Raw genomic sequence first — 27,230 nt, 5'->3', positions numbered from 1 at the left:
GAGGAAGAGGAAGAGAGCCAATCAGGAGTATACCCCTCAGTGGCAGGTTTTATTACCCAAGAAGCCATACCAGGTCCTACTTTGTGCTGTCCAAGAGAAATACAATTGTGAGCCACATATGTGATTTAAATTTTCCTAGTAGCTACACTAAAAAAGTGAAAATAAACAAGTAAAAAATCAATTTTAATCATATATTTTTACTTAACATACTACATCCAAAATATCATTCAATATATTATTAGCATAAAATCATTAATGATATACTTTATATGATATTTTTCTGTACCCATATTTCGAAACTGGGCTTGTATTTTACAATGCCAGCACACCTCAACTTGGACCAACCACATGTCAAGTACTCAGTAGCCACATGTGGCTTGTGGCCAGCATATTGGACAGGGCTAACCCATGGTTTGGACACTTTTCTATATGTGTTATACTTTTAAAGGTTTTTAAAAATTCAATGTTGATTATGGGTGAGAGTGAGAAATTGGCACAAACCATGTGAAGGGCAAATGTGCTGCATGTATTAAAAGTGCTAAAATTGTGCAATTCATTTTCTGGAGTTTATCTTAAGGAAATAATCATGGCTGTGTGCAAATATTTAATCACAAGGATGCTCATTGAAGTGAAAACTTGGAAAAACCCTGAATTTCCACATAAGAGGATTTGACTTTGTACCTTGTGATACATTAGTTAATTGAATACTCTGTGTGTGTGTGTGTGTGTGTGTGTGTGTGTGTGCACGCATGTGTGTACATAGAAAGTTTCCAAAGAGAAATATTAAGAAAAAGTCTTAGGGTTACCTTAGGGGAGGTAAGACTGGGAAGTAGGAGAAATACTTTTACATTTTATTCTATACTCAGAAATTTTTAACAAGAGCATCTGTTGGTTTTGTATTTAAAAACTCACAAAAAGGGATATTGTAGTATTGACGTGGAGAGATGAACTAGAAGGTAGTTAAGTGAAAGATAGTTTTCAAAATAAAAGATGCAGTAATGAGTGCATTCTTAATAAAAATATGTATTTGAGCACAGAAAAATTTGAAAGTATAAGTCAACATGTTTACAGTTGTTCTCCGTAGGGAGTGGGGCAGTGGGTGATTTTTAATTTTTTCTTTCAGTTTGTCTGTATTTTCTACGTTGTTATAATAATCAAGTTTTTCTTTTGTAATATGAGGGAAACAGATTATTTTTAAATTTCTATACTCTGGAATCAAAATAACCCAGCTTCTGCCATCAGCCCCAGGTTAGGAAAAACTACGAAGCAGTAATATTCGTCTAGTAATCCAGTCAGTGATATACCTTTTTTTTTTTCTGTTACCTTTTCTGCCTTTTTTTTTTTTTAATTGGAGTATAATTGCTTTACAATGTTGTGTTGGTTTCTGCTGTACAATGAAGTGTATCAGCTATATGTATACATATATCCCCTCCCTCTTGGACCTCCCTCCCACCTTACCCCATCCCGCCCATCTAGGCCATCACAGAGCACCGAGCTGAGCTCCCTGGGCTATACCGCAGGTTCCCGCTAGCTATCTGTTTTACACATGATAGTGTATTTATGTCACCCTTCTCCTATCTTTGTTCTTATTAGCACTAACCAACCAATCACACCGCAACCAGGGTGACAGTGCCCTCACTTAAACCCATCCTTTGTGTTGTACCTCTATTACTTCACTCTCCATCATAGATAATATCCCTAAATGGGATCCCTGCTGAGACTGTAGAAATTGAAATTGATCATGTGGTGATTTTTCTCCATAAGCGCAGCCTTTGTGTGTTCTCTGGGACTTGAGCAAAGGTAATCAATCTCAAAAGTTCCACTGAAGCAGATTTTGAAGCGACCCACTCTGTCAAAACTACTCTTCCCCAACTTCCTTTTATGTTCAGAATAAATTCTTGGATCAAGTCCTTTAAATGGCAGTAGGGGAAACTGTCTTTTAAGGCCCATGTAATTTGCTCTGGGTAGCAAGATGAAGGCCAAGTTAAACAGCATTTAGCTTGTCCCAGTCAACAGATCTGAGACCAGAACCAGTGACTGGCTTTCCCCTAGCATAGCTGCAAACAGATGCTTGCTTCTGACCAGACACCAGTGTGGTTGTTCTGAAACATAATTCAATTGTGTGGCTGCTTAAAATTCCAAAAGGGAAAGTTTACCAGGTGGCTTCAAAACATAGCCAAAGGGAATTCCACTTGTATTCATAATACATCTTTGTTTTCAGTCAGTAGTGAAAAAGAAACTAGGACCAACATGTTAGCTTCAATAGGCAAGTTTTAGAGTAGAACGTGTGTATATGCGTGCGTGTGTGCATGTTTGTGTGTGTGTGTTTGTGTGTCTTGTGAGTAATGATGTCCTGTCTGAGAAAAGAGTCATTTTATCAAGGGGGTCAAAGAGGGAAAGATGCTGTGGTCTCCACTCTTTAGGGACCCTAAGGCTCATTTGAAATAGACTTTATTTCAGTCTCTGGGGTCTGAATTTCATCTCCCCCAGTTCAGATGCCAACACTGTACTATTCAAACAGTGAAGAACATTCGGTGCTTTCCCCACTGTTGATACTGGGTCAGTATTGATTTCCCTCCAGATAATACTGGCAGTCTGTAAGAAGAGCCCAGAAAGTCCCCAAGAAAAGCCTGGCAGCAGTCTTCACCACCTGGCAAATTGCAGCTTCGAGAGAACAAGTTCCCACTTGCTACCTAGTCCTCCTGTGCCACTCAGCCTGGGGAGGTTTTAGGAGCCAGGCAAATGTTGAAAAGCCAACTTTAGCAGTTTAAAAAAGTGTTGACAAAACTTAAAGATTGCAAAGTAAGAAAGGGGGTCTCAGATTTTCTTTTGTTACTCCAGTATTTATCTCTTACAACAAGAATGTATTTGAGTAAGACATATGTTTTATTTTATATTTTTAATTAATTAATTAATTGTATTTTTGGCTGCATTGGCTCTTTGTTGTTGCGCGTGGGCTTTCTCTAGTTGTGGCGAGTGGTGGCCAATCTTCGTTGAGGTGTGCGGGCTTCTCATTGCGGTGGCTTCTCTTGTTGCGGAGCATGGGCTCTAATGGCGCAGGCTCCAGTAGTTGTGGCACACGGGCTCAGTAGTTATGGTGCATGGGCTCTGTTGCTGCGTGGCATGTGGGGTCTTCCCAGACCAGGGCTCGAACCCGTGTCCCCTGCGTTGGCAGGTGGATTCTTAACCACTGCACCACCAGGGAAGTCCAAAACATATTTTTTAAAACACATTTTTAACACACATATTAAAGATGGCTTGGGTAATCCTCTTGGTAGACTAGTTTGCCTTCTGTGAATCTTTCCAGTTTGGGTTTTGGAGGATTTTGGTCTGTGATGTGACCATTGTTTAGTCTCCTAACCTAGATCTCCTTCACTCCATGAGTCAAAATTTCGGGGAAGAAAGGGCCTGGAAAACAATGACAGCCCAGTAGCCATGGACACATCTCACTCCAAGATCTTGGTTTTTAAATACCATTCCCCACTAAAAAGGAATAAGGACTCTTTGGTGAAATGGCTGGTGCTGGGACAAAGGCAGGAAAAGTACAAGAGGAACTTGGTATATTTTGTTACGCCAGAAAGTAAGGAATTGCTCAAAAACTGATGGGGACATGTCCAAAGGACACAGGAGTCCATCTGTAGTGCCTCCCACTGAACAAACTGGGGTAATTTGATGAATAATTTGGGGCATTAAGATGAATAATAACAGGAATGTATTAAAATCCATTTAATAAAATAAGAACTCACGAGCCCATAATAAATAAATAAACAAGAAGTAAAATGCCAACCAACAAATGCGGAAGAAATAATGGAGCTAGAAAATCACCATTTTGCAGGTGCCATGGCAATAACCAATTCAGGCAAGACTCACCAAGGTGTGCTAAAATTATTGGGTAAAAGGTTGATGAAAAAGAACATATTACATAGGCTCATAGGATCTCAGCATAAATTACTCATTAATTACCAAGGGAAAAATAGTAATCTTACAGTGGAGAAACCGGGTAGACACCACCTTAACTAAGTGATTGAAGTTCATACCACCAATAATAAGACAGAGTGATACCATGTGCCTCTTGTTTGATGCTCAGGACACAAGATCATTAATGTAGCATTCCTGCCCAAAATGCACAATCTTGTGTGTAGTTATGAGGAAACATGAGCAAACCAAAAATGAGGAGCATTCTGCAAAATGACTGGTCTGCACATTTCAAAAATGTCAATGTCATAACATCAAAGAAAGACCAGGGAACTATTCCAGATGAAGGGGAACTAAAGAGGCAGGTCAACTCACTGGTATGCAGGATCCTGAACTGGTTCCTGGGCTAGGATCCTGAATATAGTATTGTATCAACATTAAATTTCCTGGTGTTGGCACGTGTACTGTGTTCCTGTGAAATGTCTTTCCCACTAGGAAATGCACACTGAAGTATTTAGGGATGAAGAGGCATGAAGTTTATAACTTCCTTGCAAATGATTCAGGAAAAAAATAACAAGAAGACTGCCTATACTACACATAGACGGAGAAAGAGAATAATAAAGCAAATGAGGCAACGTGTTAACAATTAATGAATCTGGGTGAGGGGTGTACAGGGGTTCTTCATGGTATTTTTACAACTTTTTTGTCAGTTTGAAACTATTTCAAAATAAAAAGTTAAAGCTAAAAAAAACTGTCAAGGGCATCTTTCTTTAAAAATCTCAGATTTTCCCCTTTCACTCCATTCCTACACCACCACCCTTGTTCAGACTTTCATCAGTTTACCTGGACTCCTGTAATAGCCTTCTAAAGCCTCCTGCCTCTAGTTCTTTCCCCTCCACAATACATTTGGTACACTGCAATCATACTCCCCATATTCATTTGTCCCCCAAACCTATCATTCTCTTGCTTCTGATTTGACAACCTCTCTGTATGACTTTTCTCATCAAGCCTAAACATTTCTTCTTCTTAGCAATCAGATAGCTTCAACTGGCCTGAATATTCTTATCTTTCCCACTTTATTTATTCTTTAATTTGACAAATATATACTGAATGTTGGTATGTGCTAGAAGATAAAGAAGGAACAAGACAATCAAGGCTATGTCCTCAAACAGCTTATATTTTATGGAGGGGACAAACATAGATAAAATCAGGTGCTATGAGCAAATAAGTATGGGGAGATACAAGGGCGACATTGAGATCGGCAAGGACTTTCTGATCAGGTAATCTTAGGATGCGGGAGTTGGGTGGGAGTGAGAGAGGGAGAAGGGAATTGTCTCAGGGAGAGGGAAGGACATGGCACAGTCCAGGGGCTAAGAGAAGACCAGCATATCTGTGCATGGAGGGCAAGAGTGGTGCAAGATGAGGTCTGGGAGGTTTTGTGGTGAAATAAAGATATACCTGGTCTTTGTCCCCAGTGGTTCCTGGTACAGAGATTCAAAAACTGTTGGAATTTCCTGAGTGATAGGAGTGACATCATTATGCTAATGAGGTGACTCAGTAGGGACCCCTGGATAGCTTCAGGATTGGGGCTGGTCACCAGAAAGACCAAGCATGTGATTAGAGGGTTGGCCCTTTGGTAGGGGAAGGGGACTGGAGATTGAGCTCAGTCACATGGCCAGTGATTTAATCAATCACGCCTTTGTAATAAAACTCTAGTAAAAGCTCTGGACACTGAGGCTCAGAGGAGCTTCCTGGCTGATGAACCCACTGATGTGCAGGGAAGGTGAGGCGAGCTGACTCCACGGGGAGAGGCGAGAAAACTCTGGATGAGGGATCCTCCCAGACCTCCCACTGTGTGTCTCTTCCATTTGGTTGGTCCTGATTTGTATCCTTTATAATAAAACTGTAATAGTAAGTATAGCACTTTCTTCAGTTCTGTGAGTTGTTCTAGCGAATTACTGAACATTAGGGAATTGTGGGAAGCCCTGAGTCTGTAGATACGGGGGGCCTGGAGACCCCTGCTCGTGGCTGGATCTGAAGCACGGGCATCCATGTGGAGGACTGGGGCTTTTCTTTGTGGATCTGAAGCCAACTCAAATGGTTAGTATTACAGTTGTATTGAAGTACACCCACGTGGGGTGGAAACAGAGCCCTGGTGTATAAAGCCTGATCACACCAGGGCTTCTATGCCATGATAACAAGGTTGGATTTCATTCCAAAGGCAATGCTCAGCCACTGAAAGATTTTCTTTTCTTGCCAGAGAGTGGTTTAATTTTCACTAAGTTCTCTCCGGCTGCGGTATGCAGAGGGGCAAGTGCTGGGGTTTCTGTAATAGTCCAGGCAAGAAACAGTTATGGCTTGGACTAGAGAGTGGCAGAAATGAGAATTATTCAGATTCAAGATAGAACTGAGCAGTAGAACTTAAAGAGCTTGGCTAAAAGATTGGATGAGGGGTGATTAGGGGACTAGAGAAATCATGGATGACACCCAGATTTCTGGTGGGGAAAACTAGGAGAGAAGTAGTTTGGGGAGAGAGGGTAGAGTCACAACTTTAATTTTGGGCACATTGATTTTGAGATGCCTAAGAGACATCCAGTGAGAGATGCCATACAGCCAACTGGATTTGCAAACCGATGTTACACCAGTCAGATTCTTTCTTCAATCAGACCGATTTTCTACTGCTCCGAGACCCCACACAGTATGTCACGATCATTCCTCTCTCTCTACCTTAGCTCAGATGTTTCCCTATGTTCCCCCACTTCTTCCTTGCCTATGCAAATCCTTTTTACCTTTTGAGTTTTCAGCTCAAAACTTCCCTTCTGCATTAGGCTTTATCTTAACATCCTAATTCACATTCCTATTTTTGCAGCCTTAAGAGTCAGTATGAAGCTTTCAAGCAATTTAACTCCACATTGTCTGGTTAGAGTCTCTCCTGGTTACACTTAGGTCTAGCCTGCTCTACCCGACCATAAGCTCCTCATGACAAGGGCCATTTCATATATATCACTTGTGCTCCTCACAAGCACATAATGGTTTATGCACCTTTAAATTCAAAGAGAATTAACCAGCAGATTTACATAAAAAGCTATAGAAGAATAAATAGGAGTGAGAAAGGTAATCAAATGTGTCTGCCTTCTAGAAGAGTTTTTAAAAGCAAGGCTAAAAATTTCCTCTGGCATATGAAACTATAAATTTTACCGTTAATTAAAATTGTTGATTCAATTGACCTCTATAGCTCTCGTACCTTTGGAGCTTAATAAAGCATGTAAAACAGCATCCTTGAAACATTTGTGTGACAAGAGCTCTGGTTGGTGCTAGTAGGAACTAGGACAGGATGATTGAAAAGCTTGAACCTTAATGAAAAGCTTGAACCTTAATAAACAAGAACCAAAGATGAAAAACAGCTCAATATCTATGGGGATGGGGTGGGGGGAGGCAGCTAATGGAAGGCCCCAATGGATCTGTTAGATCTAGCTTTATTTAGCACCTTCATTAATGACTGGGAACAAGGCGTACACATTTAATAACATTTTTGGTTGGTGCCAAGTTAGGAGGTGCTGCAGACATCATTGAGGACAGAGAAATAACACAAATGGATCTAAAGAGGTTAGAAATATGAATAGAAATTATCACAATGAGATTTGATTTAGGAAAAATGCAAATGAAGGCAGCTGGGAGAGAAATCATCCAAAATGCAAAATAATCAGTGGGTTGGGAAACCTAGAAAGCGGCAACATAAGAGTGTCTGGCAGGATAGCAGTGGAATGAAGAATAAGCAGTGACAACATGCTAGCTCAGCCCAAATACTTGGTGGCAGGTACAGGAAGAAGTAGCTTGTCAAGGAATTGCATTGTGACATGGTCTCCTTCAATTCCCATAAGCATTTCTGGAGACAGTGTGGAAAAATAAACAAACAAAAATATTCACAGATATTTGGCCCTTAGTTCTTTTAGTTGTTAGAAAAGGGATTAGACTGTTTCTAAGGTCCCTCAGCTCCAACCTTTTGTGGTTCCAGGAGAGATTGGCGAGGGAGTGGGGATTTAGGGGGCTGTGGGGGAGTAGGGGAAGAACACGGGTAAGGGGATGCCCTGCCTGTGTGCTACTAAACATCTTCTGTGTGAAAAGAAGGCAGAATGAAACATTTAGCTTGAAAATATGTTTCAGAATAGATTCCAAATTGACAGAACTGCAGGTGGAATTCATCTTAAACAAGAGTATCTTTCATCCAATATAGGTGTGGAGCCAAATTAACATGTAAAAATCTGGTAGCTATTTGTTTGCAAAAATACCCTCGACTTTATTTACCAAGTATTTCTTTCAATAAAAACTCTCTGTATGCCTTTAAAGTATATCATTTTTTGTTTACAAAATTTAATCGCCTTGATTAAATTTAATCAAGGAATGCATGCCTTGTACTACAAAGAGGGCAAGATTTGTATAAAGAGTCTCTGCTATATTTGGGGAGGGCAACATGAGAGACGGACTAGCCCTACTGGTTGGCACGTCCATCTACAGAATTGCTCTCTCTTCTCAGGACACCCCAGGCTATCACCTTTTCATTCCCTTGAGGTGGTTTCACTCGTGTCACCTGCTTCCACTGACCTAGACCCACAACAAAGAAGGAGGTGAAGCATCTTAGGGGGGTGGAGCCATCTTAATCTCTACTTTAAAAGGGACATTTTTATTGGTAGGAAGTGTGGTTAATCCTACCAGGCAGGCACAGAGGGAAAATGCTGGGCCTCATGCAGCAGCCCCAGGAGAGTTTCTTCTCTCTCCTGCTTCCCACCTCCACCCCATCATCTGTCAGAGTATCCCGCAATACTGATGGAGTCACAAAGCAGCATGTATACAACAACGCTTTGATGAATCCATATATCACCAGAGCTCAGAGACAGCCAAGCTATTTGTCCTTTCTACTTGACTCCAAAGGTGCCCAGAAGGGCAAGATGCTGTGGAAGGAGATGATGTGAGGCAGGTGTGCAAGTCATCTTCCAAAACCACACCAGGAAGGCTTCTCGGGGCATTGGGGTCAGGACCACTTCTGCCGCTGCCTGTTGACATAGCAGGAAGAAACCAACCACATCCACCCATCTTGCCAGAGGAAGGTGAACCTGTTTCTGCCATGCGGAAGAAGGGCTGTACATCTGAAGCCCAGGGTGGTTGTTAGGGAAGACGGCACACCCTGAAACGGGATCTCTGCCCTGAGAGTCAGACCTGCATGGGGTGCCACGCAAGCTTCAGGATTCTTGAGTCCGCGGCATGTTTTTTTCTCCTTCTAACCAACCGCCACCCAACGCTGCTGCTAACACCCTGAGCCGTCCTCGAGGGCACTGCCTCAACATGCAGTCTCCCTCCTCGACAGGCTCTCCCCATGGAGACCCAGCCTTGGGGGTGGGTCCACCATCCTGAATCTGGTACATCTCCCAGGTCTCATGACAGTGGTCTGAGGCTCACTTTTGCCATTGAAATGCATGAGGCATGTCGCCCCCCTGCCTAAAATCTTGCAGTTCCTTTCCAGGGCTTTTAAAATAATATCCAAACTGCTTGCTATGCCTGACAGAGCCCTGCACTGGTGTGGCCCTGACCCCTTCTCAGGCCTCTCCTATGACCATCTTCTCCCGCACTCACTTGGACCAGCCACACGGGCCATCTTGCTCCTCCTTGAACGCACCATACTTGTTCCCACTTTCGGCTCCTCCTTCTGTCTGGAATGCTCTTCCCATACCTGTTCCCTCTCTTGGGTCTCAGCTCTAATGTCACCTCCTCAGAGACGACATCTTCCCTGATCATCCTCTCTAAAGAAGCCGTCCTCCCTGGCATTCTTTATCACTGTGTTTAAATTACTCATCTTCTTCTCTCTCTCTGAATAAGCTTGTTTATTCATTTGCTTATTTATTTGCTCTCTCTCCCACTGTAATACACACATTAATGAGGATAAGGACCTTGTCCGTCTTTTTCTCCAGTGCTGGGAATGATGCTTAATGCACGTATTTACCAAATGAAAGGACAAATAGACACTTTGATCCTGGGACAGGCATTAGGGCATTGCAGTGAGAGTGTGGTCTCTGGAGTCAAGCTGCCTGCACGTGCATCCCCCTTCTATATGTCTTAGTCTTAAATCTGTATGTCCTTGGACAGGTTACGTAGCCTCTTTCTTTCATCTATCAAATGAGGAAAATAACAGTATCTACTTTGTACGGGTATTGTCAGATCACTGAAATACATAATGAAGTGCTGGTATGTAGTTAGTGCTCAATAATTGTTGCTGTTTTGTTGTTATATACCTGCCAAAGTTCATGGCCCATGACCCTGTGTTTCACTTGACGTATTTATGAATCACACTGTAACTTCCACTTTCCGGTCTGACACGTAAAGAGCTTGGAAGTATTTACTTCCATCCTTGCAACAAGAAAAAAAAGCCAAGTAAATTGAAAATCAACAAGTCTTCTTAGATCTGTCAGAGAATTGAGGTCATGGGGCAAACTGCTTCACCAAAAACTAGAGAGACGGACAGGCAGTTACGGAGAATCACAGTCTAGCAGGAGCAGAGGTCCAAGAGGAAAAGTCTGCAGCTGGCGCCAGGATGGGTAGGAATACTTTAAGGTGTAATTGATGAATTGCTGGAGGTTTAGTGTGGACGAGCTTGAGAGTTAAAAGCTCCTAGGGGACAGTCCAGGTGCCCCGATACTTTCATGAATTTTACCTCCAGGATCCCTACCAGGTTCTCACTATGATCAACTGACAAAAATCCCCTTGCTCTTCCAGCAGGAGGGGGAGAAAAGTAACCATTTTGCAATTCAAGGCAGATCTCTCTGTTCCCCTTAGCAAGATCTGTCATCAAGAGAAATGATTTTACCAGAGCTTAATCAACTGGGGTTTTACCAAAGCCTGACTCACCTGGGAGGAGGGAAATACTCAGCTCCAGCTCAACAAAAGACTGAGACCTAGTCACAGGACTGAGCATGCTCCCCTTCACCTCCATGTCGATAGGGCTCCTGTACAATAACAGGGAATTTGACTGAAAGAACTAAAAGTCTTAACTCCTGTTTAAGAAGAAGTCTCTAGGAAAGCCCAGAGACAGCAAAGGAAGGACAAAAACAAGGCCACTAGAGGAAACCACCGCAGCTAGAGCACAAGGTAACACAGCCTAATTTCTAGCCAGATAAGCATAAAACCTCACAGTGAAGCCCTATTTCCTCAGTTCCCGTTACCCAGTACATCATGTCCAGCTTTGAACAAAAAATTACAAAGTATGCCAAAAGGCAAAAAAATACCATCTTAAAAGAAAAAGCAAGCATCAGAACCAGACTCAGATATGAGAGAGATGTTGAGTTATCAGACTGGTAATTTAAAACAATTATGGGGGACTTCCTTGGTGGCGCAGTGGTTAAGAATCTGCCTGCCAATGCAGGGGACATGGGTTCAAGCCCTGGTCTGGAAGATCCCATATGCCATGGAGCAACTAAGCCCATGCACCACAACTAATGAGCCTGTGCTCTAGAGCCTGCAAGCCACAACTACAGAGCCCACGTGCCAAAACTACTGAAGCCCATGCTCCGCAACAAGAGAAACCACCGCAGTGAGAAGCCCATCCACCACAACGAAGAGTAGCCCCCGCTTGCCGCAACTAGAGAAAGCCCACGCACAACAACGAAGACCCAATGCAGCCAAAAATAAATAAATTTTAAAAATAAATAAATAAAACAATTATGATTGGTATGCTAAGGGCTCTAATAGAAAAAGTGGACAACATGCCAGAACAGATGGGTAATATAAGCAGAGTGATGGAAACTCTAAGAAAGAATGAGAAGAAACTGCTAGAAGTCAGAAAAACTGTAACAAATGGAAAATGTTTTTGATGGGCTCATCACTAGACTGGACATGGCTAAGGAAAGAATCACTGAATTGAAGACTAAATTGCTGTCAATAGCAACTTCCCAAATTGAAATGTGAAGAGAAAAGATGGAACAGAATATCTAGGAACAGTAGGACAATTATAAAAGGTGTAAGTTGTGTGTAATGGGAACACCAAAAGGAGAAGGAAAGAAGTATGGAAGGAAGGAAAGAAAGAAGGAGGGAGGGAGAGAGGGAGAAAAGGAGAGTGGGCAAGAGGGAAGGAGGAACAAACAGTAGAAATATTTGAAGTAATAACGGCTGAAAGAAATGTTTCTAAAATTAATGACAGACACCAAACCACAGATCCAGAAAGGTCAGAGAGTACCAAGCAGGATAAATCATAAAAAATCTATACTTAGGCATATCATATTCAACCTGAAGACAAAAAGAAAATCTTGAAAGAAACCAAAGGGAGAAAAAAACACCTTACCTATACAGGAGTGAGGATAAGAATTACACCAGATTTCTCTTAAGAAACATACAAGCAAGAAGAAAGTGGAGTAAATTATTTTAAATGTTGAAAGAAAAACACACATCCTTGAAGTCTGTACTCAGCAAAGTTATTCTTCAAAAGTGAAGAAGAAATAAAGACTTTCTTAGACAAACAAAAATTGAGGAAATTTGTCACCAGTAGACCTGCCTGGCAAGAAATGATAGAAATTCTTTAGAGAGAAGGAAAATAGCATAGGTTGGAAACTTAGATTTACATAAAGAAAGAAGAGTGTTAGAGAATGAATAAATGAAGGTAAAATAAAATCTTCAAGTTTCTTATTCTTAATTGATCTAATAGATAACAGTTGGCTTGAGATAATAATAGCAAATATGAATTTGGTGATTATAGCTTATGGATATGTGAAATGAATGACAGCAATGTCATAAGGGACAGGAAAGAGGAAGTGGGAATACTAGTGCAGTACCATGAAGTGGTACAGCGTTATTTGAGAGTGGACTTGGACTAGTTCTAAATGTATTTTGCAAACTCTAGAGCAACCACTAAAAAGAATTTGAAAAGAAGTATAATTGACAAGTCAAGAGAGGAAAGAAAATAGAATCATATAAAATGCTCAAATAAAACCAGGGAAGACAGAAAAAGAGTGAAAGACAAAAAAAAGAAACAAAGAACAAGGGCAATGAATAGCAAACAGAAACATGGTAGATATTAATTCACCTATATCAATAATCACTTTAAATGTGAATGGTCTAAATATACCAGTTAAAGACAGGGACTGTCAGGGTGGATAAAGAACAAGACCAAATTAAAAGTTGTCTACAAATCACACGGTTGGGCATCACATAAGAACATCCATGGGTAAGCCAAAAGATGCGTGGGGTGGGGGGTGGTGGTGGTAGGGAGACTTAGGTTTCAGTCTGGTGTATCCACTAACTAGCTGTGTGACTTTTGAGAAGTCACTGACATTTTTTGGGCCTCTCTTTATCCTTCTGTAAAACAAAGGGGACTTAGACTAAATTTCTTTAGCTCCCTTACAGCTTGAAATCCAATGCCTCTTTACTAGGATCTGATGAGTAAATGTGGACAGTAAGGGAGGGGACTGAAGCATCTACAGGTGCTTTTGGTTGGACTGACTTCACAAGAGACCCAGCTGCAGCCAGCAGGGGTGTGTGCATGAACATGACAGCACAAATCCAAAGTCCTGGCTACTTTGTGAAAACTGAACTCTTGGAGACCACTGGATGGCAGGAATCCCTTATCTGGGTCCATATTTGACTAGGAGAAAATTACAAGAAGTCTGCAAGCAGCTTTCGGGTTGACTTGCAACCTACTGGTAAGGAAGGAGAACAAGTGAGAGAGGAATTCAGGAGGTCTTTGCTGAACGCAAGGGTGTGGAGGGGACAGAGGATTATTACAGCTCCTTGTCTGGCATTCCTGCCCCATCATCATCTTTTCAGACTAAAAGTACTTCACCTTTCCCACTATTGCCCTCTGAGCCAGACATACGTCCTCTACAGAACAAAGAGAAAAGGGAAGTTCAAATGTTTCAGTCACAATTTTAAAACTGTTCTTAATCAGGGGTCCCCAACCACTGCTACCGGTCCCCAGCCTGTTAGGAACGAGGCCACACAGCAGGAGGAGAGCAGCGGGTGAGCGAGTGAAGTTTCATTTGCTGATCCCCATGGCTCCCCATTGCTGGCATTACCACCTGAACCATCCACGCTCCCCCTCATCTGTGGAAAAATTGTCTTCCACAAACCAGTCCCTGGTGCCAAAAAGACCACTGCTCTTAATGATCAAGATCTTGTTTGCAGCAGCTAGCAAAAGCCCTGCTGATCCTCAGAGAGAACCATGGCATGACTTGGTCCATTTTGGCCAAAGGCATGACCATTCTGATGTAAGAAAGCAGAAGAGAACCTTTGAATCTATCTTTAAAAACCCAAGGGGATATCAAAGGTAACCTGAATCAATGACTCTGCATTAAGTCAGGGTTGTAGGTCAGTACCCTAGACTGGCAGATCACAGCACATTTTTTACTTTCCCAGGCGGTTCTCTTCCTAGGGTTAAGTGATCTGAATTGACTGAATTCTTTCCCTCTGACACAGGCATTGTATGGAAGCTGGCCCTTTGCTGATCTTACAGATACCTCTCATCTAGGTCTAAGTGACATTGTTATAAAACTGCAGACCCATAAAGCACTATTTCCACTGGGAAACTCTGGATAATCTAATATCCCATTAGATGGAAGCCTCCATGAAGGCAAGGATTGTGACTGTGTTTGCAAATCATTGTACCCACTATGCCTAGTTCAGTGCCTGCCACATAGTAGGTGCTCAATAAATATTTGCTGAATTAATGAAAAAAAATCCACTACAAATGTGGGCCTGGAGGAAACATGCTTAGTTCAAATTTGATGAATTATGAAAATACTTTATAAAATTATTCATTCATTTAACAATCACTGAGTATTTTCTATATGATAGGCACAAAAATACAGAAAGGAATGAGATGGTGTGCCAAATCTCATAAAGAAGAGGGAAACAATATTCACTGAGTGCTACTATAAGCTAGGCATGTATTACTCATTATTTCATCCTCCCAGTAACCATGTGAGGTAAATATTATTACCTGCCCCCCAACTTTTGCAGATGAAGGAACAAAGATGTGCACAAAAGCCTACATCCAGCAAATGGCCTGAATTTATTCAATGACCTGGATACTTTCCTCCACAATATACTTTCCCCACAAAATAAATTTAAAATCACAGTGTGATGTTCTGTTATGTGATGTTTTGTAAAGGAAACTTAGGTTCTCAAAAATTGAGTTATGGGCTTCCCTGGTGGCGCAGTGGTTGAGAATCTGCCTGCTAATGCAGGAGACACGGGTTCAAGCCCTGGTCTGGGAGGATCCCACATGCCGCGGAGCAACTAGGCCCGTGAGCCACAACTACTGAGCCTGCGCGTCTGGAGCCTGTGCTCCGCAACAAGAGAGGCCGCGATAGTGAGAGGCCCGCGCACCGCGATGAAGAGTGGCCCCCGCTTGCCGCAACTAGAGAAAGCCCTCGCACAGAAAAACGAAGACCCAACACAGCCAAAAATAAATAAATTAATTAATTAAAAAAAAATTCAATAGATTAAAATGTAATTATTAAAAAAAAAATTGAGTTATAAACAGTTTCATTTGGAAAAGAGGTTTAGGCTCTCAAGTTCAAGTTATATATGTTGGAAAAAATCCCGGTAATAGAGATGCTTTACAACTACATGAGCATGTAGTAAAATAATAAATTGCTTGAACAAAATAAATGAAAATTACTGAGTTAAGTCCTAAATAGCATCTAAGACCTAAATTAATGAGTTTCTAACTTATCATTATCATAATCCATTGTTATGATAAATAAAGCACAACACTGAACTAAGATTGTTGAAGTCCAAATAAAGTGCAGCGTAGTTCCCATTGCCAGCAAAAGAACATGAAAATGAGAAGCTGCCAGCTGCTCCTCTGTGCAAACAGCTTCTTCCTAGGACTCTGGTGCCTATTCTCAACTGTGCTTGAATTAGCCGGTAGATATTCATAATATGAACTGTGATCCCCGAGTGATGTATCGTGCTAGATCCTTTTTGCTTTATGAATGCTCAAACAGGAGGGAAGCCTAAAATTGGGAAATGAATTCTTAGACACAGGGCAACTTAGACAAACGCTCAGGGTCAGGCTGTCTTGTAGGGATGGGAGGCCTGTTGCAGAGGTGGCCACCTGAACTGCACGTCTGAGGGTCACAGAGAGGCTCTTGAGTCGCCTGTTTCCCTGGACCCTAAAGCAGTTTTGGGAATTGCCATTTCTTCCTAATGGGTGAAAATACACAGGACTTGAATCATCTGCCCTCATAACACTGGCAGAAATTTTGAAAACAAATTGTTCCCACCCACCCTGCCTGGATCAGATGAGGAATTGGGAAAACAGAGATTCATGATCAAACCAAAATTCCAGCAGCTCAGAAAGTGCCCAAGGTGGTGGGAAATGGCCTAGGACTGGCACACTCCTCAAGGATATGGCCCAATCCTAGTACAATTGTGACCCCATTTACATTTTTATCATGATTTCATAACAACTCTGAAAGTAAAGTCATATTCTTATTTTTGCAGATGAAGAAACTGGAGATGAGTGAGTCACAGCTAGCAACCATCAGAGTAAGACTTAAATCTTGAGTCTTCCAAATCCACATTGAATAATAGACTTTTCACCACAAACTTAAATGGTGACCTCAGGAATACGTGTTGTAGAAGCAGTGGCTTTGGAGTCAGAACTGTGTTTGCCTATCTGGATGTACCAGTTTTTAGCCAGATAATTAGGTAAGTTCTTTATCTTCATTAAGCCTTAGTTTCCTCATCTGTAAAATGGGGGCATGCACAACACCTAGCTCGTGGGGTTACTGTGAGGATCAAAGGCGATATGCAGATAGTATGCTCAGCACAGAACCTGGCCCTCATCAGAGCTAGACAAATGTTGAGGGTTTCGGGTCATGTTTAGGGCATGGACTCTGGAGGGAGGAATTTCCTTTCCTCCTCTGTAGTTTAGCATGCCTTGGTGCTCAAAGCCCCCTAGGAACATTTTATAGTATCTAAAGCTACAAGGATAAAAAGTTGACACAGGCAGGGAGTGCTTGGGCCTAGAATGGGCATGAAGGATGTCCACCCCACTGGGAGCACGTCTATGCCTCCTCCCACACTGCCATCTGTGCTAGGTCCCTACGGCAGCAAGGACCCTCCATCCCCACCTGGAAAGCCATGGAGTTGGCAGCGGCCAGAAATATCCTCAGAGGCAGCTTGGCCTTGTAGGACCTGTGGCTCCACAAGCGATGGGCACCAGCTGTCACACCCAGAGCAGTCAGGAGGAAGCAGAAGTAGGCTGCAAGACACAAGCAGGGAGAATGTCAGCAGATGTCAGTGCTTTCAAACTTCCCCCAACTTTTTTCTCTACTGAATAGGAACCTGTGTGAAATGGTATCAGGGGAAGAATCTGTAATGTGAAGAATCAGTAACTTGGGGAAATGCAAACTTTTTATTGATATGTAGCTTTCCAGTACAGGTGGAAGTGGAGAGAACTTTCCTCAAGAAACTTTGACCTTGGAACATCATTTTTTCTATATCAAAGTAATCTTCTATTTGCAAATGTTTCTTGCCAGTCTGGATACAAAATCACAACCATATTAGTGTGCCTTTGTAATTCTTATGCATCCACTCTCAGTGGAGCTGAGATAGCACTCTATCTTACTTCTTAATTGGCACCCATGGCAGGATGAGTTCTATGAAGAGTGTACTTCTAAACGGCAGTGCCCATTTTCAGTGCCCATTTTCAGGGCTTCCTTGGTTTGAAGGAACTCAGGCCAGACTTAAAGCAATGAAGTCTGGCTCAGGGCCAGTAAGAATGAGGCTAAAACTGACATCAAGGACAGCTGAGATTTGTCTTCTAGAGCTCCTCGCTTATACCATCACTATGACTGAGCTGGTAAAGATGGCCGGGGGGGAATTTTTTTAGAGCCAACCTACAGTGGAGCTTATTATCTGTCACACATTTAAATATATTATCTCTAATCCTCATAAAATGTATTAGCATCTCATTTTACAGTTGAGGAACTGGCTCTCTGAGAGTTAAATCCTGCATATAAACCCAGGTCAGCCTAGTTCTAAAGCCTCTGCCCAGAGACCCCATGCTGCCCCTAGGTGGTGGTGGTGATTTGCTCTTTGCACGACACTTGGGAAAGGTTGAGTGCGCGGTAGGAAGGAGACCCCAAGGGACCAAAAAAATCATGACTCCTAAGATTATTACAACTACTCTAGTGATTTTAAAGCAATGTTCCCACACAACGCTAAATGTCTTACTTGGATTATCTTATTAAAACACATCAAACAACCCTTATAGGGTTTGTATTATTATTAGGACCATTTTACAGTTGAGAAAACAAAGGTTTAAAGAAGTTAACTAATTTCCAGGTGTCACAAGTTTAGGGAGTATCTTTGCTAAGAGTCAAACCCAAGTCTGTCTGAACCAAGAGCAGAGTACCTGCCCTCTATACTCTCCTTTGTCTCAGGGAGACATCAACCAGGTAAATGGTTAGTTTTATCTTCACTTCTCTACACCCTACACCTTTAATATTGGATCTCAATCTAAATTTAAATGTGAGCTGCTTCCTTACTTGAGGGGAGATCCCTAAGCCAGGCTATATGTAGGCAGGATCAGGTTTACACACAATCCTACACAATTTCTTCTAGCACTTAGCACCTACAAGGCCCTCCATAAAGAAGTGCCAAAGACCAAGTGACCAGCTGTGAGTACATCCCTGAGCAGTTGTGAATGGTACCCAGGCCAAGTTCTCAGGGAGCCCTCCGTAGGACTTCTTTGGGAGAATTACTAGGGTACCATCAGTGTCGATATACATATTTAAAGGGAGCACACTCTTACATCTTCCAAAAGTCAAGTCTGACTGATCTTGACCTCAATCCATATTTATATGGTCTAAAAACTAGACTCACCCTTGGCACTAAGATTAATGAGTCTGAGTACATGTGGTTTTCATGAACTTGACAAATTATTCCTTCTTTGAAAGGTTAAAAACAAAAAAACAACAATCTGCCCATAAATCACAGAAAGTAGCAGTAAGTAAAAAGCTCTGACCTCTTTTGTTATTGTAATTTAACCTTGGTCATGAGTCCATGAAATGGACAGCTATTTTCCATGTCATCCCTGGCCTTCATGGCTCTGCCAATAACTTTTTTCCAACTGTCAAGTAGTTAGGGAACAAGTGAAATCTATAATGGAAAAATTCAATGTGACCCTTTTCTTGCCAGTGGACTAAGACACTGGACCTTGGGTATAATAAGATGAATTCCCAGACTCCATGAAATATATTGGCCAAATGGAATCCCTCCAATCCATGGTTCCCAGACAGGGCCTTACCACGGACTATGGCATTGTCTTGTCCTTTTTAGGATCTCCAATATTTCAGGGGTCATTTACATGGTTGGTCTGTGCATGTCTGGGCCACTGACAATGGGCTCGAGTCAGAGCCTGTACTGGGCAGTAGTGGCTATTGGTTTTTCATGGTCCTTCTTTTGGCAACAGGAATGCGGCTGTGTGACCCAGGGCTGGCCTAGCATTATACCCCATCTTCCTTGTCCTGGGAATAAACACCTGACCCAACTTTTCTCTCTTCTGGCTTAAAGACTAAAGGTCACAAACCAATGCATGATTGTAATAGTAAAGAATGAGGCCCAGAAAGCGAGTCATGAAGATGATGGACAGAGCTAGCTCCACAAGAGCTAGAAGGATAACTGCCTGCATTGAATCACTGGTTGCAGGCCCTGGAGTTCTATAGCTCTTCTTTTGATTCTGTGGGCCTCCCCAGTATTTCTCCTAGTGATGTGAGCCAACAAATTCCCTTTTCTTGCTTAAACCAGTTTGCACTGGATTTCTGATACTAAAATTCTGCAGAATCTCTAGGAAAGAAAGCAACCTTTTGCTCATAGTCCAAATGAGGATAAACTGCAAAAACCCTGGGCTGGATGTGAGGCTTTATGGGCTGTTCCATTAAGAGGACTCAGTTTTCCTATTTTGACAGGGCTAATTTGAGAGGTTCTTAACCTGTCTTCCATGATGTTTGTGGAAATTAATATCCAAACAAGTTCTGATGAATGCTGGCTAGCTGGCTCTAAGATATTAAAGTGCTCAGACACAGAAGTGATGATTTTGGAAAAAAAAATGATTAATAAGCAGTGCCAATAACTTTACCAAGTGACTTACACCTCATAGAGAAAGGTGCTAAAGCAATAGAAACCAGAATCACAAAATTACAGAACAGTAAGTGACAAACACGTTGGTCTGTATGCAAATAAGTGTCACCAATTCTGGTTATCTGAAGCCAAAAAGAAATGTATTACAAAGATGTTGAGTAGGGACTTCCCTGGTGGTCCAGTGGCTAAGACTCTGCACTTCCAATGCAGGGGGCCCAGGTTTGATCCCTGGTCAGGGAACTAGATCCCACATGCTGCAACTAAGAGTTTGCATGCCGCAACGAAGATCCCATGTGCTGCAACTAAGACCCAGTGCAGCCAAATAAATAAATAAACAAATATATATATATATATATATAGCCTACAGAACTCATGGGAAGGTTGCAGGATAGGGCTTTTGTTCACAGCCTCCAAGATGGCCCCAACACTCCCCACCTCCTGGCATTCACAGCCTTGTGTAGCCTCCTACCCTTGAGTAACTTGCTTCTAACCAAAAGAACATAGTAACATTGAGGGAATATCCGTTCCATGATTAGGTTACAAAAGATATGATTTCTGTTTTGCTAGCAGATTCTCTCTTCCCTTGGGCTTGGTGAAGTAAGCTGCCGTGTCGGGAAGGCCCAGGTGGCAAGGAACTCAGGGTTTCCTACAGCCACCAGCCAGCAAGGAAATGAGGCTCTCAGTTCAACAGTCCTCAAGGAACCGAGTCCTGCCAGCAACAGTGTAAGTGAGCTTGGGAGTAGTTCCTTCCCCAGCTGAGCCTTTAGTTAAGACCACAGCCCTGGCCAACACATTGCTGCATTATGAGAGATCCTGAAGCAGAAGACCCAGCCTAGCTGTACCTGGACCCCTGCTCCACAAAAACTATGAGAAAGTGAATGCATGTTGTTTTAAACTGCTAAATATCGGGGTAATTTGTTCTGCAGCTGTAAGTAACTAATGCAAGACTTAAGTAGGAAACTTCCCTCGAAGGAAGGAAGGCACCATTTAAATCCCAGTTTAAGAACAGTTTGCCATCTACAGGAACAGAAAGTAGATTCACATTGCATGGGGCTGGGGACAAGGAGGAGAAGTGGGGAGTGACTGCTAACAGGTGCAGGGTTTGGGGGTAAAGAGTGATAAAAATGTTCAGGAATTGATTTTGGTGATAGTTGCACACTCCTGTGAATATACTAAAAGCCAATGAATTGCACACTTTAAATAGGTGAGTTGTTCCCAAATTCTTTCTTCCCTCTCTTCCCTTTCTCATATTTTTCTTCCTTTTTTTTCCCTCCACAAATTAGAGGCCTTTGAGATAATAAGGTAACACTTATTAAGCATGTGCTCTGCATCAGGCATGCTTACATATATTAACCTATTTAATCTTCACAACCACCCTATGAGGTAGATGGGGACAGTTATTATCACCATTTTATTTATTTATTTATATTTTAATTGACATATAGTTAATTTACAATGTTGTGTTACTTTCTGGTGTACAGCAAAGTGATTCATATATATATATATGAATATATATACATATTCTTTTTCAGATTCTTATTCATTATAGATTATTACAAGCTACTGAATATAGTTCGCTGTGCTATACAGTAGGTCTTTGCTGTTTCTCTATTTTATATATAGTAGTGTGTATAATACTTCTTAAAATAACCTCCTTTCATTCACCTTCAAATACTTTGCACACATAAGATCATTGCAATCCCTATTACGGGAGTGATAAAATGAAAAGATCGGTATTTGGGAACAGAGTGCAAAAAGAAGTTGGTTCCCATGATTTCTTAAACCAGTGCACAGTAAAAGTCCAATTAAAAGAAGAAAAATGCACCACACTGCATAACAGTGTCAGAAGGGAGGCTGGAGAAGGGAGCCTACTCTCACTGCATGCCTGCCACGGACCATCACTTTACCAATAGATCTAATTTTATTGTTTTATTCCTATGAGGTAGATATCCTAATCCCCATTTTACAGATGGGCAAAACTGAAGCCCAGAGCCATTAAGTAAATGCCTCGGGATCTCACAAGGACAGAGCCGGGGCCCAAAGGCCAGCTCAGGGCAGCCCCAAGCCCTCTCCCTGGTGCCGTGGTCCTCAGCCCTGGCTGCGCATTGCAGTTATCTGGCATCTTTACCAGACGCGAGGCCCATGGGGCCCAGTGAATCAGAGATGAGGGCCGGCAGAGTGGGCACCTCTCTCCACAGGTGATTCTGATGCACTACCGGCCCTGAGACACCGCTGCCCTATAAGGTACCTCCTCCCTTAGAGACCATCTGGTCCCATCCCCTGAATTTACAGATGGAGAAGCCCAGATCCAGAGTGTATTGTGCTCCCTCCAGTGCCCCCAGAGCTGACCCCCACGGGGCTTCGTAAATGCTAAGCAACTCCAGATCAGGAGAGACCCGCTTGCCCTTTTGTGTGAACTCGGGCCTTTTGCACTCTTCTCCTGGCGGCTCCCTTTGATGGCGAGAGCTGCTCGCCAGGCCCTCCACAGAGGAGTCTTTGATATCCAAGCCCCTGCTGGCGGGCAGGTGTGCAGGGGGGTTCTGACCAGAGGACACGAAGCACAAAGCATGCACGGACCTGTCTTCCACCGAGGGAAGGGAAGAGGCGAGGCGGAGGAAGGACGCAGAGGGCCAAGGCTCCTGGGGACAGGGCCACATGGGGGGTGGGGTGGGGCCTGTGTGCGAGAAGACAACGCACTTAGATATCTGCCTTTCCGGCCAGCTTCAGTGTTTTGAAAGTCACACTTGGGCTCTGGCCAACAAATGACTGTTTCTCTTCTCCAGTCCTTCTGAGATTTGGCAGATAAATGGAGACAGACAGACAGAGCCATAGATGGATAGACAGATACACATAGAGATACAGAGATACATATAAGTAAATGATGGGCCATATGTCATAACGGTTAAGATGAACCTGCGGTTGAATCCCTGGTATATCACTTATCAGTGTGACTTAATCTCTAAACCTTGTTTTTTTCATCCATAAAGTGGGGGACATAGTACCTGCCCTATGGGCTTGCTGTAAAGATCGAAAGAAGTAACGCACATAAAATGTTAGCCAGGCCTGACAAGCAGTACTAGCATATGTTCTTGCCCTTGGTTATGCCTGGTTATGCCCAAGGGTAAACTATCCCTTTCCCAGCTAACCCCCTGTGAAGACTCCCACACTTTTCATTACTCTAAACCAGAGGTTCTCAAGGGGGTGGACAATTTTGCCTGCTCCCCTTCCTGGGACATTTAGCAAAGTCTCCGAGACATTATTAGCTGTCACAATCCAAAACGTGAAGGGTGCTACTGGCATCTAGTGGGTGGAGGCCAGGGGTGATGCTGAGAGCCCTGCAATGCCCAGATGCTGCCTACAACGAAAGGTACCACTGCCAACAAGTCAATGGTGCCGAGTAGAGAATCCTGCTCTGATTTCTTGGGAACGTTCTTCTTGAAATCTGGTGTGACTTCACTGGCCTTGCTTTCTCACACCTCTCTGGTTTCATGGGGGAGCCGTAGGAGTAACTCACATCTCATATATCATATCATATATCACAGCTTAGCAAAGCATAGCATATCATATCATAAACAAGCTGAAAACAAAGAACTCGGACGAAAGAGCAATAATATTTTAAGTCATTGATTCCTGAACTTTAAAGTGCCAGGGGACCTTGTTAAAATGCAGATGCTGGGCCCTGCTCCCGGAGATTCAGTAGGTCTGGGGAGAGACCCACGAGTTTTGTCTCTAACAAGTTTGCAGGTTTGCTGATGCTGTTAGTCGAGGGTCTGAGTGTTTAGCTGACCCACCGGATGTGAGAAAGAAGGACTGACAAGGGACTGCAGCGACAGGGCAAGGCCCTCTCACGAGATGGTGTTACAAAGGATTGCAGTTAGATCCTATGTCTTCCCGTTAAAGGTTTGGGTTTACAAAGTTCGAGATTCCGAGGCCATTTCCTCCTAGGTGCTATTTCAACACTTCACTCGAAATCAGAACATTTTCAGGGTCTTGAAAACTGTGGGCTTAGAAGCAAAAGGTTTCTTTTTACTGTTAAAACCTTCTAAATTCTATCTTTTTTTTTTAAATTGAAGTAGAGTTGATTTACAATGTTGTCTTAGTAATTCTATCATATGTAGCAATAACCAACAGCCCCTCTTTGCAATCCCCACCCCCTTCCACTCTGCCCCCTTCTCCTGTGCTGCACATGGGCTGCAGGAAGATACGTGCTCCGCTCCAGAAGTGCCCGCATCTTCTAGGAAGATTCAGCGGAAAGGGAACGGAACAGGAGAGCGAAGATATATTTCATGCATTTTACAGGTACTGCCTGTTTTCCTCAAGCATCCTTCCTGCCTTCAGTCAGGTCCACTTAGACTGTTCTGAAGTCCTGGGCAAATCCTACTCTTCCGGGTTGATTTACAGCCTATATGACAATTAGAATGAAAGTCACAGCAGATCACTAATAACCACAAAATTATAGCATAGCATGTTACCACTCTGCTGTTGCACTGCAGTATCTATAATTCAAACAAAAAAGCAGGGAAGAATTCGGGTCTTTTCCAGGACCTCATTCTGTATCCACAGGTCTCACTTCAGGCACTCAGGCTAGACCAGGAATCCCTGTTAGATGCTCTCTGGCCCTCTGTGTTTTCCAACATGGCAATCATCACTTTGTAATGAAATAAGGAATTGTTCATCTAATGCCATCTTCCCATCTAAAACATAATCTCCAGGAGGGCAGGGATCATGTCTGTCCTTCCACGTATTCTCAGCTGGTACCTGTGCAACCAACTTAGCTAGAGAAAAATATGCAACCATGCTGATTGGTTTCACTTTAAAATTCATGAACCTTTAACCTCAACTGGGTTTTAGTATTACCCATAAATCATATTACTTTCCCCTGGTCCATATGTTCTCCCTCTCTCCTAGATGTTTATTTCATACCTGCTCCAATCACCTCACCTCCCAAAATCTCCCTCCCCCTCCCCATCTGATAACTTTGCTTCTGTTTGAGAATAGCAGGACCTCCTCAGGTCCTACCACCTCTACCCACCCTCCAGCATCCGAGCCTGTGCACCCTGCCATTTCTCCATTCCTACAGATGCCCAGTCCATGTGCCCTTTAAGGCTGGCCCTTCCTTGTGCATCTCATCCCCTCCATCCTACTCAATTGCTCTGCCATTTCCCCTCTCTCTGCATCCTCAATATCCTCCCTCCATATTATTCCCGTGGCCGATAGCCACGCTGTTATTTTTCTCATTTCAAAAAACAAAATTAAAAAAACTCTCTTGGGCCTTCCCTGGTGGCGCAGTGGTTGAGAATCTGCCTGCCAATGCAGGGGACACGAGTTCGAGCCCTGGTCTGGGAAGATCCCACATGCCGCGGAGCAACTAGGCCCGTGAGCCACAACTACTGAGCCTGCGCGTCTGGAGCCTGTGCTCCGCAACGGGAGAGGCCGCTATAGTGAGAGGCCTGTGCACCGCGATGAGGAGTGGCCCCCTCTCGCCGCAACTAGAGAAAGCCCTTGCACGAAACGAAGACCCAACACAGCCAAAAATAAAATAAAAATAAATAAATAAAAAATCCTTCCCTAAAAAAAAAAAAAACAAAACTCTTTTGACGCCCTTTCCCCATCTAGAGCCTATTCCATTTCTCTGCTCCCCTTTATACATAATTCATTGAATGGATTGTCTCTTAATTGTGGATTACAGTTCTTCACTTCCCATTTTCTCTTAAGCCCATTCAATTAGGATTTTGTCCTTCTTCTTTCATCCCCACCCCAATCAAAACTGCTCCTATCCAGGTCCAGACAAGACAGATGTGGTCCCTCTCCTTGTGGGCAGTCTCTAGATGGATATTAAGCAAATCGTTATGCGGGTGATGAACACAATGGAGGAGAGGCAGAGGTGCTATAGGAGTCCCTGAAGGAGGGACTGGCATTCCAGGTAGAGGTGACAGTGTGAGCAAAGGCTTGGAGGTGTGACGCTTCCTGGGAGGAGCACTGCCAAGTGGTTGGCTCTGACTCCTGGGAGGGGGTGTGGGGTGAAAGGAAATGCAAAAACCAGGCAGAGGCCTGACCAGAAAGGCACATATGTGATGCTAAAAAGAGATATTTGATCTTGAGGACAAGAGGGTACCACTAAAGAATGTTACACGATCAAATTTAGAAGGACAGAAAGTGTTGTGGAAGATGGATTCTAGTGGGCTGAAATGATCACTTGTGCCAGATAGTCTCCATGAGCCCCTGCAGACACACACTCTCCTTTCTCATGCTGCTCTGGGCCCTAGGAGGCTGGCCTCTATAGGCTGGACCAACGGGCTCCTTCTGGGGCTGGGCTAGGTGCATCAGAATTACTTGAGGAGCTTTAAAATCTATACACATCTTCTAGAACCTTATACTGATGAGGCAGGGGTTTGTAACCCCAGGTGATTCAGTTATACAGCCAAGTATGGGAGCGATAGACAAGGACAGTGCTTCTCAAACTAATGTGTCTATAAGTCACTTAGGTATTTTATTAAGTTGCAGATACTAATCCAGTAGGTCCGGGTAGGGCCAGAGACTCTACATGTCCTACAAGCTCCCAGGTAATGCCACTGCTGCTATCCCAGGGACCACACTTTGAGTTGCAAGACACTGGCTAATTCCTGCAGAGACTCATTCAGGACCAAGGAAACCTAGCTTCTCCTCTTGGCTTGTGACGCAAGCAAAAGGATTTTTAGTGACAGAAGCCCAGGATGGAAGTCTCATCTCCCTACCCACAGCCTATGCTTGCTCTTCCTATGTTCCCTTCCTGCTTTCTTTCTTTTCTCAGGCACAGAGTGAAAAAGTTTATTTCAGGTAGATTTTTAAATTTAGAAGATGAGAAAAGGGCTGCCTTCAAAACATCACAAAAACAATTCCATAATATAAAAACACAGGAACTGAGCTGCTAAAAGAACTATGGCTAATGTTCATTACAGCTCTATTTACAATAGCCAGGACTTGGAAGCAACCTAAATGTCCATCGACAGACTGAATGGATAAAGAAGATGTGGCACGTATATACAATGGAATATTACTCAGCCATAAAAAGAAATGAAATTGAGTTATTTTTAGTGAGGTGGATCGACCTAGAGACTGTCATACAGAGTGAGTGAAGTAAGTCAGTAAGAGAAAAACAAATACCGTATGCTAACACATATATACGGAATCTAAAGAAAAAAAAA

General features: G+C 42.9%; 1 protein-coding gene across 1 annotated transcript in view; it reads right to left on the bottom strand.

Moving 5' to 3' along the window:
• LOC309628281 (stearoyl-CoA desaturase 5) overlaps positions 1–27,230 on the bottom strand; it is a 158,778-nt gene that overhangs the window by 56,343 nt on the left and 75,205 nt on the right. The window contains exon 2 of the mRNA XM_082391185.1: positions 17,034–17,164. Within this exon, the coding sequence (XP_082247311.1) occupies positions 17,034–17,164 (131 nt within the window). The remainder of the gene's footprint in view (positions 1–17,033; positions 17,165–27,230) is intronic.

This window comes from Balaenoptera borealis, assembly GCF_965194805.1.
Source record: "Balaenoptera borealis genome assembly, chromosome: 4".
Taxonomy (NCBI): Eukaryota; Metazoa; Chordata; class Mammalia; order Artiodactyla; family Balaenopteridae; genus Balaenoptera; species Balaenoptera borealis.
This window is presented reverse-complemented; position numbering and strand designations above follow the sequence as displayed.